Here is a 17157-nt window from a genome sequence, read left to right on the forward strand (position 1 = left end):
AGGTGGGACTCAAGTCTTCATTGAGAATCAGAATTAGTGACTAACTTCAAGCACGCACCCAAAGAACAGTATGCAGCAATGTGAAAGGAAAAGTCTAAACATAAAGTTAGAAGCCAACAAAAGAAATATATTATGGAAGATCTTATGCCCTTGCAAGAGACTGACAAATGGAGAAGTCTGCATAGCAATGGACTGGACTTTAACTGCATATTGAAAATGTGAGAGCCAACGTGTGGGAACGGAAGACTGCTTCCTATGATCACATACCACAAATTAGCCCAAAAAGACTGCCAAAGCCAAATTATACCTATTTTCTGGATGTTGTTGGAGAACGAAGGTCTTTCCCTGTAGAAATCAACACAGATTCCTCAAACAATGATGATGTGAATTCATCTCACTCTATTTGCCACAAGATCCAGAATGCATTAAATAAAGGTGAGCACATTGACATGGTGTTTCTCGACTTCCAGGTGATATTTGGTACAGTTTCACACTGATGCCAATGAACAAAATATGAGCTTATGAAATATTAGACCAGATTTGTGAGTAGAATCAGGGATTCTGGGCACATAGAACAATAAACACAATTCTTAATGGGGCAAAACTAATATGTAACAGTAATTTCAGGAGTACCACAAGGGAGTGGGGTCACTGCTGCTCAGTATACAGGGTGATATTGCTCATTTGGGAAAATCTACAAGAATAGTCCCTGAAAGGATAAGGAGCAAAATAGGCCATATGGACATATGCCTGGAAATGCATGGTGTCTACACTACAGCACAATTATTAATTCTTCATGCCTTTAATGAACAATGTGTAGTGATTTGAGAATTTGTGTAAATTCTAGAACCACTCAGCCTTCTACCATCTCGAACACATGATATTCTTGATATGAGTGTTTGTGTGCAGGTTTTAAATCAGTTGATGGAAGGACGTGTAGACGTGGTGGATGAACGGCACCAACAAGTACCTATTGGGCAATCCATAACTATTTTAGTGAGTGTCTAAGGAAAAACCATGGAGTTTATATGCAGCTCTGTGCTTACTGGGTCATTGACTATTGTTATTAAAACAAAGACAGTTTAAGAACAACTCTGGAAAACTCTTGACGTAACCTTGCTATAGGCAAGGCTTATTTTCTGATTTATGTTAAGAAAAGTTATGGTATCAAAGCCAACTTTCTTTTAACTGTAATTTAATTTGTTTCTGATGTTTGACTGTACGAGGGACTTACCAGAAGTTATACATTTATGTTGAAAGTGAGAGTTTTATTGTGTACGAAAGTCAAATACATCGTTAATTGACGAAAAGCAAAGTTTTTATGTCTACTTATTTCATAAGTAGAAAGAGTCTAAAAATTCCTGTACCTAGCATTATTTGATGGAGAAGAAGTCAAGACGGTTTCCAGCAACCAGCTATCCAGTAAATTCCAATTAAGTCACCTCGTAAAGAACTGGAAGGTAGTTTGGGGGAATAAACCGAAATAACCCAGATTCACTCTCACATTTAAGTTGGAAATGTTAGAACGTGGTGGCTTGTGTGAAAGGACAGAGAAAACAGGAATTTTAAGTCAAAAATGAGAAAAGAAGCTGTTACGTGTTGCCATTGCAACCAAACATAATAAGACAAGGGAATTACTCCGAGTAATTGTAGTATGTTCAAGTACCCAATGGAGCAAAATTTAAATGAAAAAACAGTGAAGAAATGAAAAATTCACAATGATAAAAACAGCAAAGACCATTTTGATGTATTTGTCTAAGAAGAAGAACGCATAGAACACTTCAACCAAGAAGATCCATTGCGGGGAGTATACAGCTCTTACACACATTGCAGGGATGCAGACGCTGAAACCAACATACATCCAATGCCTAACCAGCTGCTGTTCACTGATGCTGATCTGCCTCCACATCCGCTCACCTATGGAACACGAATTCCACCCCGGGTGAGTGTGAAACAAAACTTGCTTACTTTAGTAAAAAGTTGTAAAAGATACTGTTGAGTGAACTTTTGTTGTGTAATTATCATATCTAAAGTTAGTTTTAAATGCTTACAAGAGCTAATGATTATAAAAGTATGGAAAATATACAACAGGTTGGGGAAACTCAAGACCCAGCTATGGCCATGAAAATTAGCAAAGAAGTTCCTGACTGGGCTGAGTTGATAAATTTAATCAAAGCTCAGAGTCTTTAGTTAAGCTCATTAAATTCTCAATTAAATGCTCAGAGTGCGACTCTAAGTAAAGAACTAGACTTGGTAAATTCTCAGTTAAACACCCAGGGTGAAGCTTTAAATGCTCAGAGTGAGACTCTGAAATATTCAAATGACAAATTTAGATCTGTTAAATGCCAAAGTCAACTCTCAATGCAAAGACTTTAGTAATCATGTGAAGGTATGCGTGCTTTGAAAACTGAGTTCGACGCAATAAGTAATAAAGTAAAGAATTTAAAAGTAGATTTAAAGAACGAGTAGACAAATTCTTTGACTACTCATATAAATCATATGTTTACTGACCTTAATCAGAAACAGAGTAACACTTTTCAAGATTTATCAAGAAGGTTAGAACTTAACATTGAGAGCAAATGTAATAATGTAGAATCCGAATTTACTGAAAAGTTTTGAAAACATGTACAATGTTAAGTATAATGATTTAAGACAGGGGTTGAATAATTTGAAAGAGAGTGTAGATAATCAGAATGAATTAATGCTAGTCATTCAATCGCAAATTACAGGTGTCAATACATGGGTTCATAAGGTAGAAAGAAATTTCAAAGAGAAAATAGCTAACTCTGATATTATAAATGTAATTAGTTTGGAGGAACAATTTGGAGAAATTATAGAGTAAGAGTCACCGAGAGAATGACAACCAGAAATGTATCGCCTATTCCTTCTTCTGAACTTAGTGATACCAGCAAGTGTATGGATGTTATCCAAGTTTGAAAAGGCGAGATTCTTTAGTACAATTGACTTGACCACAGAATATTGGCAGATAAAAATACATCCAGAATCCAAAAAGTATACAGCCTTTTTGTTTGATGGAAAATCTTATCATTTCAATGTATTGCCATTTAGACTTAATATCTCTGTGTTTGTATTCATATGTGCATTAGATGAAGCAATAGGGAGAGACTTATTGAAGGATTTAATAATATACATAGATGATATCTTAATAATATCAGCTACTTGGGAGGACCATTGTCTAACTTTGTGCCAGACTAAGAAAAAATTTAAATAAAAAGGTATCATGGTGAAGTTGTCTAAATCGTTTTTCGTGTGCCACGAACTTAAGTTATTAGGTCATATTATAGGGGTAAAGGGAATTACATCTGACCCTGAATGCATAAAAGCTATCAAAGAATGTCTGCACCCCAGAAATGTAAGACAATTAAAAGTATTTATAGGTATGGCCGGATATTATCGACAGTATGTACAAGGGCAAGAGTTAAATAATGCGAAAATTTTAAGTTTATTCAGAAAAGGAGTACCGTGGACTTGGAATCAATGTGCAAATGATGCATTTGAAAACGTTAAAAGAGCGCTTGTTGAGTCACCTGTATTACATCAACCAGTTATGGGCGAACCATTTAAATTTTTGATAGATGCATCTGATTAGGGTGTTGCTGCTGAACTTTTCCAAGGAGAATGGGATCCAAGTAATGTAGAACACAGAACCATAGCTTTTGCTAGTCATAGCCTAAATAAGCACAAACTAAATTACATAGATACCGAAAAAGAACTATTTATTGGCAATTGTGTGGAGTATTCAAAAGTTTCAAACACTAGTATGGGGATCATAAATCCATATTTGTACAGATCATCAAGATTTATCCTTTCTGATGAGTAGTCAATTACTACACAGTAGGTTGATGTGATGGTTGCTTTTCCTACAGGAATACAATATTAAGATACGATGCATAAAAGGTTCTGAAAATATTGTACCTGATGCTTTATCGCACTCCAAAGAATAACAGGGAATATCCATCATGATTCTTATTTCACAGAAATATTTTCTGTGTGTATTCAGAACTTGTTACCTTCTAATCAATTAGGAAAATGGAAAATTATAGATCATAACTTGTTTTGGAGAGATAGTCTAACATCACAGCATTGGCACTTATGTATTCCAAAGATAGTAAGACGAACTTGTGTGGTATGTTCACAAAGGATATGGACACTTCCGAATCAAACATATTAATATGTTTTATTATTTCAAGGAACTAGGTCATAAAATAGCATCTTTGTTGGGACCTGTGAAACTTGCCAGAAAGTAAAATAGAATAATACTCATGTGAAATACAAAATGAATCCTATTATTCCTAAGTCATTACATGACCTCACAGTGGCAGATTTTTTTGGACCAATTCCATGAGGGAAGGGAGGAGTATCATATATTTTGGTTATCATAGAATGCTGGCGGACCACAATTTGTGAGTAACCAATTTAGAGGATTCCTAGTGCGGGAAAGTATTCTACGGGTGTTAATATCCACTTATAACCCGTCATCAAATCCGTGTGAATGAGTAATGAAGGAAATTGGGAAGTTATGTAGTACTTAACTGCCATGAAAAACATACTTCATGGACAATGAAAATTAAGGACTTTGAACTTATCCTAAATGAAATACCCCATTTATTGACTGGGTTGACACCTTCAGATGTGATAGGCAAACCTTTTATAGGAGAACCTCTAATTAAGTGTTTTAATTGGCCTGAAGAACCTAGTGTCAATTACAAAGTAAACCAGGAAATTGTTTCTAAGAATTTAATTGAAAAGGCACTAAAAAGAGTAAGCAAGCATAACGAAAATGCTGTGGAACCTCAGCACCAAGTCGATGACCTGGTTCTTATAAAAGAACATCTTCACAGCTTGACTCTGAAAAAACAAACTCATAAGTTTCTCCAAAAATATGAGGGACCGTACCAGGTACAAACGGTGACCCATCCTAAGACGTTATTTTCAGTAGATTCCACAACTGGATTAGAGAAGGGGAAATACAATGATACAATGTAAAGGATGTAAAATTGTATATCCCCCAGGGACGTTAACATTCTGGGTTAACAGGCAGAGTAATGACCGTCGGATTCCAAGTTGTCTTCAGTGTTTCTTCCAAAATAGTTTTCCTGCACCAAACTCCTTTAAAATCTAGAACTACCCTGTAATCTTATCGCTTAGAAAACTGGATATAACTATAAAACAGAGAACAACTTAAGAAAATCACAGAAAAAAAGTGATATCTAGATGAAATAAACTGAATAGAGTATTATATTTGTGGAAAATATATGATGTGACTAGCTGAACAACTGTGATACCGTAGTGTATAGATTTTCTATTTTTTATAGAGTATTTTATACCTTTTATGAGATGTGATATAGATGGGGGAGGGTTTGTATAAATTTTGAAAGGGGATGGGTATTGTAGCTAAAAGCATGATTTACAAGTACAGACAAATCATGACTAACACAAAACACATATCATACCCCCAAATAACCCTCACAAACAAATGTACCTGAATTTTCATCATTTGCTGTTTTCATAGGGTTGCTAGGATTTCCTTCAAGAACCTCAAAGGGTGAAAGTGGGACAAGGCCATTCTGTAGGGGATGATTTAACACCCGACCTCCTCCGGCATCTCACTCATGTGCATGAGGGGTAGGGATCTTAGGAAAGTGGGGATGGAAGGGTTTCTTGTCTTTGGGGATATCTTCTTTCTCTTCTTTGATCCTAGCATCCACATCTATTTTTTTTCCTTACTTCTCATTTGAGGACCTGTCTATTTTTTCCCTCTTTTCATATTCACAAACTTCTATCACTGAAGTCCTTCTGTATTTCTGTGTTTACTAGAAACCTAAATCTTATAAGAAGGCCGAAAAATCAGATTACATGAACACACATTCACATATACACAAATATACACTTCTACACACACATGAAATTACATAAGACAAAGTCTGTCACGATGTCAGAACCGCCAGGTGTTGTAGGGGGAAATGTGTGTACATATGTAAATATGTGCCCATATACAGGAAGCTATGACGGTTCTACATCGAAAGTACATAAGAAGAGGTGCACATAAACAAAGAACAGTGACAGTTCTAAACAGAGATTAGAATGGGCACAATGAACTCATGCGCAAAGAGAGACAAAAGCATATAAGTTTATGGAATGAAAATGCTACATAATGAACAACAATAAAGTAGTAATGGGTAATGGATAAATAAGAAAGAGGTGTGAGCAAAGAAAGGAAATGAAAGTAGGACAGGAATTAGTCATGTTGATCATTAAGAAATGTCAGTGTAACAAATACTCTGATGAATTGAAGGATAGTGGGACGTAAATAGTATATGTAGACATATCTATTGAAAATATATAAGTTGATAAGTAGGAGGCGGACTCTAGGGAGTAAATGATATATTAAAGAATGAATTTGAAGTTTAAGATAGATTTATATGTTTACCAGAAGATACTTAATAATGCTATACATAGAAATATATACTAGGGTAATGAACCATGAGGCATACTCAGAAAGGATAAGGGGTGTGTACCCGGCATTCACTAAGTATAAAGGGCATGCGTACCTGTGTGGAGATAGGGCAATCTGTGGCCTAAGGGGGGCACCTACCAGAATGGAAAGTGGAAGTGCTCTCGTAAGGTCAACCCACAAGCAAGGAATAGTTGCTGATCCTAGGAGAAGGGGACAGTATCATGACAAAAGTCACAAATTTTATAGGGATTATTTGTGGAAGTGTGAATTCTATGAACGACTAGCATTATTATGTTTTGTGGAAATAAATGAGTATCAAAAGAACACTTTCATTTCATCGAGAGTTCCTCCAAGCTACCAAGTTATAAATAATGAAAATAGTACATACTAGGAAAAAGGTAGTACAGAAGATAGGAATAGAAAACACATTACTTGTGTGTCATAAGCACCTGAAGTTTACAAGTGGAAAAAAAGGAAATAAGGAAAAGAAAAAGGGTCCCCACAATTCCTAAATGATAGTAAAGCTGGCTAAAACCATGAGTAAATGCTCATGTCTTAATAACAAAGTAAAATAAGAAAAGAGTAGAGAAACAATAAATGAAAGATTGTTCAAGAGAGGACAGAGAACTGTTATTGAAAGGAAAGATATGTATATAAACATATGTAAGAAATGTATACTATTAAGATATGAAATGTTATTATTAGAACCACTCAGCCTTCTACCATCTTGAACACACATTATTCTGGATATGAGTGTGGGATGGTAGAATCCTACCTACTGCACATCACATGTTTGTGTGTGCAGGTTTAAAATCAGTTACAGGAAGAAAGTAGACGTGGCGGATGAACTGCACTGACAAGTACCTGTTGAAAAAGAACTCTTGAAAACTCTGACATAACCTTGCTATAGGCAAGACCTATTTTCTGATTTATGTTAAGAAAAGTTACAGTATCAAAGCCAACTTTCTTTTAACTGTAATTTAATTTGTTTCTGACATTCGACTGTACAAGGGGCTTGCCGGAAGTTATATACAGATGTTGAAAGTGAGAGTTTTATTGTGTATAAAAGTCAAATACATCGTTAATTGATGAAAAGCAATGTTTGTATGACTACTTATTTTGTAAGTAGAAAGAGTCTAAATATTACTGTACCTAGCATTATTCAACAGAGAAAAGTCAAGAGGATTTCCAGCAGCCAGCTATCCAGTAAATAAGAGTGGCTGCAAATTCCTAGTAAGTCATCTCGTAAAGAAGTGGAAGGTAGTTTTGGGGGAATAAACCAAAATAATCCAGATTCACACTCACACTTTAAATTGGAAACATTAGAAATGCAGTGCATGACACACTGTCGTGAGACCACCATTAAACAAGGTGTCTGAAGTGGTTCCCTTGGGCCTCTACATGCTCACAAACAATGAAGCAGTGACAGTACTGACAAACAATGGAACAGTGACTGATGCATATGTTCAACGTGCTATCCTGCAACTGTATAACATCACAGGCAGCACGAATGTGTTGTTCACGTGTCTGCAAGCCTGGGATGAGCTTCGCATACAAGACTTCTTTACCCTCCACGAGTAGATATACAAATAGCTGAGTTCTGATGACCCATGCGACTGGACCACCTCAGACAATCCTTTGGCCAGTATGAACATTGTCAAGGTGCCTCAGCATGGAAATGTGGAAGTGAGCTGGAGCATCATCATGTGGTAGCCACATTACCCTATGTAGCACCAAAGCCATGTCTTTCAGCTGGGGAGGCAGGGTCACCAACAGGAAATGCAAATATGCTTCACCTGTAAGGCATCCACAAGGTGTCCACACATGGCGGCTGAACCAGTTCTGATAGTTCATTGCCACCATACTGTGAGGATCCTCTTTAGACTGCAGATGGCGGTTGTGAAATTTGACAGTAGCCACATCGGTACATGGGATGGATGACAAAAATCCTAGCATCGTGGTGGCCTGCACAATGGACCAGGACAAAACTGTCACCAAGGAGACACATACATATGTATTAAGGCCTGCATGCATCATAAATGAAGTGGTCAGGGATAGTGTTCAACATGGTCATCTGGCTTACACCATGCTGGTGGGCCAACTGCCTAGTATTGATATTGGGGTCATATTCTACAGTGTTCCACACCTGTTCCACCAAGGCCGTGCATGTACTGGAAACACCTACTTTTCACGGTTACATGAGGCTGTCTCACACATGATGAAACACTGCTGCAAACAGGATGATGTGTTTGCAGTCAGTGGGGATATTTTTCCTGGTACAGTTGTTCTGCTGCCCACCCATTGGCACTTGTCTGTCGTTACTTAAAGACAATGTCAGCCTGTTCCTGGTTGGTATACTAGACCATCATCTCTTAGCACTGCACTACATGACATGTCCACAGCAGAGTGAGTTAGCAAGAGCAGTGAAGTGGGTGCCCCTTAGTACTGATGTGTGAGCATGCTGCCATTGAAAACAACATTACTGCCTTCTTTTGTGTGGAGCTAAATCAACAGTGCAGACAGAACATTCCCATTTGCTTGGTATCTTCTCATGTGTGTTTTCAACCACTGAAACTTACACTATCAAAGATCTTTTATTTCCATCTTCAAGCTGGCATACCTCCCTTGGAAAGCATTTCCATCCATACGTCCTCTCTTACTGTTATTCTCTTGGGGATCATTTTCTTTAGTTTTGTTGCTGTTTAGCAAAATCAACCTGTATGCATAAATTATCTGTGGGAAGAGGGTGCGTGGGGGTGGGGGGATACACCAGAAGCTGCTAGAGGCTCAACACACATAATGCTTGTATACAAGATAGTCACACCTGATCTTGCTGATAGGATATTGTTGATGTTGCTCGATGACAAATTTTCAGTCACATTGCTGGCATAATTTGTGAACATGCAAATTTTGCACTCACAATTGTAACTGAGGGCACACTGTTGACATAAATTATAAATATTATCTCTAAGGACATTACCTTGTTCATAATTCAGAAGGATTTTCACTGCATACAGTTATTAATATGTACCTGTGCAAACTACACGATGAGCTTTCACTTAGTGGGAATAATGACACTAAATTGAATTTTTAATGTAAATTACGACTCTGTGCTCAAGAAACATTAAACCCAAAAACCTGACTTTTGAATCCAGCACTTTGCTTCTGACGACACTCACTACACAGGTAAGACCTTAGTGTCGCAGCACACCATTCCTACTCTTCAAAATTTGTTTAGGATTGACTTCAGTTGATGATACATTTGTATTTACTGAAAATGATGTGAATGAAGTTCCACTGTAAAAATTCCTAAGTCGAAAAACAGCAGTTATTCAGTACAAACAAAGGGACAGCAGATTTTTACAAAGTTGTGGCTTTCCCACATAATTTTACTACTGTGATATCTATACTAGTTGGGTATAAATATAGATTTCATCATTAATATAAAATTCCAGGGTTTCAGCCAGGTGAGTTCATCAAAATGTTGTCTCATTTTGACACACTCACCTGAACTTTATATTAGCACGATTCACTGGAACAGATAATGAGATCTGACTCCATAATTGTTAAAACATCACACAGCACTAGAATTGACAATTACCTCTCTCTTCCCAGATTTTCCATTGTTTGATTGTACCTATTTCTTTATTAGGTGCATGAGAAATAAATGCATGAGTAACAGGCCATTTACAGATGTGATAATACGAAATTTTTAGAGGATATTTATGTATGTGTCTCAGAGTCCAAGTGCCTCAGATTATAACTGAACATGACCTACATTTCAGATGATATTTTAACACTTTGAGTCCCAAGCCCGAGCACAGCTCGTGTGACAGGCACGCTGTGAGCGTCCTATGCTTGAACTCCGCTCATCTTCCTCTGTTCGCTTTGTTTTATTTGCACTAGTGTCTAATATTCGGGCTTGGCATGCTGTGATCTGCCCATTGCATGGTGCTGCCATTGTGTGGATATTTATGAAACTATTTTGGCATTGTCAACGACAATCCTCAGTTGTTCAAAACCACTGTAGTGTCGCGTGGCACCATAGTTTTCATGTATTTCTTGTTGCACTTGCAGTGTATTTTGCAATAAATATGTCAAAGTTTTTGACTAATACTGAGATTGAGAAGCTTTTGAATGAGACATTTGAAGATTCTGGTTCAAAAGGGGATGTTTCTGAAAGTGAATACAGTGATTTTGCTTCTGAACCAGACTCAGGTACAAAAGCAACATTATTTTTCCTTTCCATTGTTATACATTGTTATGTGTAATAAGTCTCTTATTTAGGTTACGTGTCCATAGTGTTGTTAGACGTAATTTCACCTCCATCAGTATATAATGTACTGCCTAACACTTCAAATGTAGTGCCATCTACAGAGTCACCACACAAAAGAAGGCGGTCTAGTGTTCCAAAATCTTCAGATGCAGAATTAGGTTGGACTACATTAGACATGCAACCTTCATTGCCTGAATTCAAAGAGGAAAGTGGATGTTTGGCACAAGTGGATGACAGCAACAGTCCTTTCAAATATTTATTCAATTTTTATCCCTGAATCAATGGTAAAACACATCAAGTCAGAAACTAACAGGTATGCAAAATCTATTGCAGATAAAATGAGAAGATCCAGCAAAATGAAACCCAATAGCATGTGGAACTCATGGACTGAGGTAAAGCTTCATGAAATGTATTTGTTCTTTGCTGTCATAATCCACATGTGCCTGGTGAAGAAAAATAGGCTGCGTGATCACTGGTCTACAAACAGCTTTGTTTCCATGCCTTTTCCAGGTTCAGTTCTGGCTAGAAATAGATTGTTCGCTAGTCTCTCTTGTCTTTAACGACAATGCCTCATACATTCCAAGAAATGAACCTGGCCATGATTCCATGCATAAAATCAGACCATTCCTGAATCATTTACTCACAAAGTTTCCAGCATTGTTTTCACCTGAGGAAAACCTCACTATAGATGAAGGTGTATGTGGATTCAGGGGAAGAGTTATTTTTTGTGTCTATATAAAAAACAAACCTGACAAGTATGGTATCAAACTGTTTACTTTGTGTGATGCAAAGACAAGACATGTTTTATGCACTGAAGTTTACACAGTGACAGGGCAGGAAGACAATTCAGTCACTGCCCTTTTTCAGAGACTTCTGTCTGGCTATCTTAAAAAGGGACATACTGCTTATATGGACAGATATTACACTTCACCTGCTGTTTTTGATTTCCTGTGGGAGAATAAGGGGCTGAGGGGACGTGCACGCCTAATCGTAGAGGGCTTCCTAAGCAAGGTGTAATCAGCAAAAAACTGAAAAAAGCTGACTGTATATTTATGAGGAAGGAACATTTGTTGTGCCTGAAGTGGAGGGACACAAGAGATGTTCTGTGTTTGTCAAGTCTTGACAAAGGATCAAAACAGAAGTAGAAGTATGTAGCGGGACAGGGCTGACAAAGAAACTGAAACCTGATGCCATTCTAGACTACAACCTCAACAAGACAGGTGTAGACAGAAATGACCAACTTATATCTTACTAACCTTTCAAGAGAAGGCAAATGAAATGATGGAAGAAACTGTTTTTCCATCTTTTTATAATGGCAGCGGTGAATGCTTTCATCTTGTACCATAAAACAAGAAACAATTAGAACAAAGGCTACCATTTGGCAAATTTTCTTCTGCAATTAGGTGAAGAATTTTCAAAGAAAGGTGCTGTACATCAACATACTGCTACTCCCCAAAATGTGTGTAGCAGCAGACTTCTACGAAGGCATTTTGCAGAAAGGATTCCTTCCACTAAAAAGAAGGTGCATCCCACAAGAGTGTGCAAAGTTTGTGCAGAAAAAACAAAACTGTCCAATGGAAAGTCTTCAAGAAAAGAAACAGTATGGTGGTGCGCTGACTGTAAAATTCCGCTGTGCATGCCAGAGTGTTTCAAATTGTACCATACAAGGGCAAATTATTGTTAAATTTACAGATAAGAATCTGCGCAGAATTTTTTTTTCACTAAATATATACTGAAATGTAAATAAAATTTGTGTCCTAAATTTGTATTTAAATGAGCTTTATTTTACAAATGGATCAAATAGGAACCTTTTCCTGTAAAAAAAGTTTCCATATCTTTAAATAAGGTTATAAGAATGAAATGGCCCAAGTTCACTACCTAAAAAACACAGTTTGCCTACATTCACAGTTTACATTGATATTCCTGAGGTCAGCACTTTTATGTTGTATAATAGTTTAATATAGGGGTCTTGTCACATCTACAGATGGAGCTTTGGCAATTAAGGTCACATGCAATTTCATTTGCTGAATTCAGAAAGGTGGTGGAGGGGGATGTGCAAATCAGGCTGCAAATTTCATCATGCTGCCATATCTTAGCTTTTTATAAACACCTAATATGCTTAAACTGTAGTCTGTGTGAACCCAATTATAGCTGGAATTGAACTGATTAAAAAGTGGATAAATACTCAAAAATATTCTCTGTAAGTGTTCTGCATGAACATATTTTTATTACAATTAATTTGTCTCTGTAGAAACAAAGTGCAACTATGGCACTAAAGCAGCTAATGTTACACAGCACTGTTGAATTTCAAGACTGATGACAGTACTAATCCAAAGTGGTACCATTTCTGCTGATTCAGATGGAAGGAGACAGAGAGGACAATTAGGTTTTCATTGAGTTTCCTTACATTGTCAGTCCTGAAGAACTGTAAACTGTAATAATCGATACAGGATGCAATTCACAGTCATGACACTGCTGATAAATGATGATCTACGAGTTCACACTTCACAATTGGTTCACACAAACTACATGACCTTAATTTTAAGTAACAGTGATTCATGAATCAGAGGTCCAAACACCTGTGTAGCAGGAAGAAAATTTGGTGACATAGAAGTGAATGTTTGTAGGGGGCATCAGTTGAAGAACAAATTGAAGTATGCCAGTTCTACATGGCCAACTTTCATGGGATCAAAGCAGGGAAGGTTTCATCATGAATTGAAACAAAAGGTTGCTCAGATAGGTTTCGCAATTACTTGAGAAATTATTTGAATGAAGGAGCTGGAGATAAAGAGGAAGTATGTAACTGCATGTGTGATGGAACTAGACGCAATTACTGGCTGGTGTATGATGATGGTGATGGTGATGAGGGCAGGGTGTGTGTTACAGTGCAGAACAATGCTAGCTTAGTGACTTCCTGCATAATTTGTTGAGAAAGTCCTTGTTTTTCCATTTGTTGAGAAACTCCTTGTGTATCAGGATCATACAATCGGTCAAAGAAAACTGTAGACTGTTTGTTAGGCCATACTGGCAATGCCAATCAGATGCCAGTTGATATGCCGTCAAATATTACTGTTGCAGGGCATTAAAAGTGTTCCTGTAAGTTCTGGTAACTCAGAGTGCTAGCACATAGAAGGAAACTCGTCCCATTATGATTCTTCACAGGGAAACCATAGCAAAATAAAAACTGCTTGCAAGGGTTATCCTTAGACGCCAAGTAAAGGGATGAATGATAAATGATCCAATGGTAGATTGAAATTACAATGAAATCCAGACCTTTAGTTGCTTTCAGGCATTGATAAATATCAATGGGGACAGTTGAAAATGTGTGCCCTGACTGGGACTTGAACCCGGGATATCCTGCTTACATGGCAGATGCTCTATCCGACTGAGCCACCGAGGACACACAGGACAGTGCAACTGCAGGGATTTATTTCTGGCATGCTCCCCATAAGACCCACACTTCCAACTTTCTGTCCACATACTACATTTGTAGTGCCCCTACCCATCATAGTCTTTACTCGCAGCAGTCAACCTACTGATTCCCGTACAAGTTCAGGCAATGTGAGTGCATCCACACTGAAGAAGATCATTGGCCGGTAAGCCTTAAGTAACAGATGATGATGTGAATAGTTCATCACCTGTGACAGCTTTACAGTGAGTGACTTCTTCAAGGAGGCCATGCCCTCAGGGGGAAGTTAATAAATGCTCAATATCTATGCTATGCCAGTGGATTCTTACTGCATGGAGCAGAATCTCAACTGAATCTGTAATGAAGGGATTCAAAAAATGTTGCATATCCAATGCTATGGATGGCTCAAGAGTTGACATAATAGGGAAAGAGTACCATAAAGGAAGAAATCCCAATAAGCTTACAAATCAAGATGATAATACAAGTGGTGTTGAGGTTTTATTTCTCCTTGTATTATCTAAGTTCAGAATAGTATAATGTTAACTTTTTACGTAGATAGTATCATTTAAACAGTTTGTGATTATGATTCGTACAAATATGTTAAAACTAAAGAGTGCTCATGGAGCCTCTTAAAAAAAAAAAAAGAGGTTTGTCTTATACTCAGGGTCACCTTATAGTTGGATAAGTATGGTATAGTCAATAACTCTTGGAACTCTGAATGATTTTGTGCAATATAATGTGAGTAAATGGTTGAAGTTTTCTGTGGTTTAAATATGAAATAAATAATCCAACTGTACCTTTGCAACAACTGCTGTAGAGAAGATTATGATTGGTGCAGAGCTGAGAACAACCAATGTCAACTTCCATCCATGAAAAAATGACATAATGACAGAGGATATGAAAGACACCAGTAAGTATATGAACATACCAAGCTTCTCTCCTATGCCATCCTGCAGTTTATCAAGATCCCTATACGACAAACAAGAGAAACATTACAGTAATTAGTGTCACAAATATTGAGAAAAACATTTTTTACATTAAATTTCTGTGAACAGTTTTTAAAAAATTCTAGTTTTTTAACATTTACCTGTGTCTACATAAATGTTGTTAATAAATATCTGCAGCAAAAATTGCAAATATTATAAACATATTTTGATGAAAACAGCACTGAAACATTATCATTTCAAATTAAAGAAGTGTTCATTTGATAATGTTAAGCCCTGGTGGAATGTAAATAATCTAAGCAGTAAAGGTAATAACTCAACAAATACAAAATATATGAGACTGATAACTTTGTTAGCTTTTGGTTGAATTCCTTTTGGAGGTCTAGCATAGAGTGGTTGAAGGGAGAAAGGAAGCAATGAGTGAGAGTGAGGGTTGGGAAGAATGGCTGATGGCCAGGAGAGAGAGGCACCAGGTGCATGGGATAGGAATTTGAACCACTAGCACCAAATCCATGTGAGCTCTATGAGCTTTCCAGATGAGCTCAGTGTGTTCATGCAGCAGCCAATGACATGGAGGAGCAGATTGGGAGGGGGAGGCAGAAGAGAGGAAGAGAGATTACCAGGAACGTGGTGTTGATGCAGTTTGAGTGAAGTTAAGAGTCCTGGAGCAGGAGTGGGAGTCAGTCAGAGGCTAACAGAGAAAGAGGCCAGGAGAATTACAGCATTAAAGGATGTGTTGCAAAGACAACTCCCATCAATGCTGCTGTTGGAGGGCGGGGTGGGGGTGGGGAATGGGTGGTGGAGGGGGCGGGGGGCGGAATCCAAATAGCATGGGCTGTGAAGCAACCACTGAAATGGCGAGTTATGTTGTGCTTAACAGCATATTCTGTTGCTGCATGGTCAACTACGCTTTTGGCCATGGTTTGGCGGTGGTCATTCACTTGGTTGCACAGCTTAATTTGTGGTCATGCTCACATGCTACACATGAATTGCAATAGAGCTGTTATATGACTGCTATTACAGGTGGCCTCCTTGTGGTAGAATGGAATAAGCCTGTGGAGTAGGACACAATTCGCAGATGTATTGGAAATATCTTCTACCCAAATATTCCACAGGTATATGACCCATGTGGCAGGGGGCTGGTATAGCCTAAGGATAGGTTATGGTACTAAGTAGATTGGGTGGGTGGTGGAATACCACTTTGGGAAGAGTGGTAAGGATAGTGGGTAGGATGTTTTTAATTTCCTGGCACAACAAGAAAATGGTTAAGTTGTTCCAGTTCAGGGTGATACTGGACGATAAGATGGATGAAGGGGAGGGGAAGGAGGGGTGATCCCTTGCAGCAGGTTCTTGGGGATGGTTGGAGGATATAGCATGGGAAATTTGTCTGTGGACTAAATGTGCAAGACAGCACTTGTCTGTGAAGGCCTTAGTGAGACTTTTAGTATACTGGGCAAGGAATTTCTCACTACTGCAGATGCAAATTCTATGGATGGCCAGATTATATGTAAATGAGGTTTTGCTGTGAGAGTGATGACAACATCAAAATGCAGGTACTGTTGACATTTAGTGGAATGCATATGGACAAAGGTATGGATGCAGCTGTCAGAGAGGTAGTCAACAAACAGGAAGGTGGCCCGTTGGGCTGAGGAGGATCTGGTGAAATGGATGGGAGAGTGAGTGTTGAACCTGGAGCGCAAAGAGGATAGGATGTCTTGGCCCTGGTTCCACATCATCAAGATATCACAAATGAACCTGAATCATGCAAGGAGACTAAGACTTTGTGTGGCTAGCAAGATTTAGCTCTAGATGGTCCATAAACAGGTTGGTACAGGAGGCTGCAATGTGAGTGCCCACAACTGTCCCAATTTCAATGGCTTCTTCGCAACCTTTTTCATTTGGATCCTTCTCCCTCAACATCAGCTAGTCTGAATTATGTGGATGGGAGTTGCCCTTGCAACACATCCATAAATCCTGTAATCAACCTGAGCACTCTTTCCACTAACCCCCACCCCCCACCCACTTTCACTATTGCCCCAGGACTCTAGCA

General features: G+C 38.1%; 1 protein-coding gene across 1 annotated transcript in view; it reads right to left on the reverse strand.

The window, feature by feature from the left end:
• The window catches only part of LOC126094634 (multidrug resistance protein homolog 49-like), a 437775-nt gene that overhangs the window by 238972 nt on the left and 181646 nt on the right, over positions 1 to 17157 (reverse strand). The window contains exon 7 of the mRNA XM_049909121.1: positions 14961 to 15132. Coding sequence (XP_049765078.1) covers positions 14961 to 15132 — 172 coding nt within the window. The remainder of the gene's footprint in view (positions 1 to 14960; positions 15133 to 17157) is intronic.

This window comes from Schistocerca cancellata, chromosome 8 (assembly GCF_023864275.1).
Source record: "Schistocerca cancellata isolate TAMUIC-IGC-003103 chromosome 8, iqSchCanc2.1, whole genome shotgun sequence".
NCBI classification, from domain to species: Eukaryota; Metazoa; Arthropoda; class Insecta; order Orthoptera; family Acrididae; genus Schistocerca; species Schistocerca cancellata.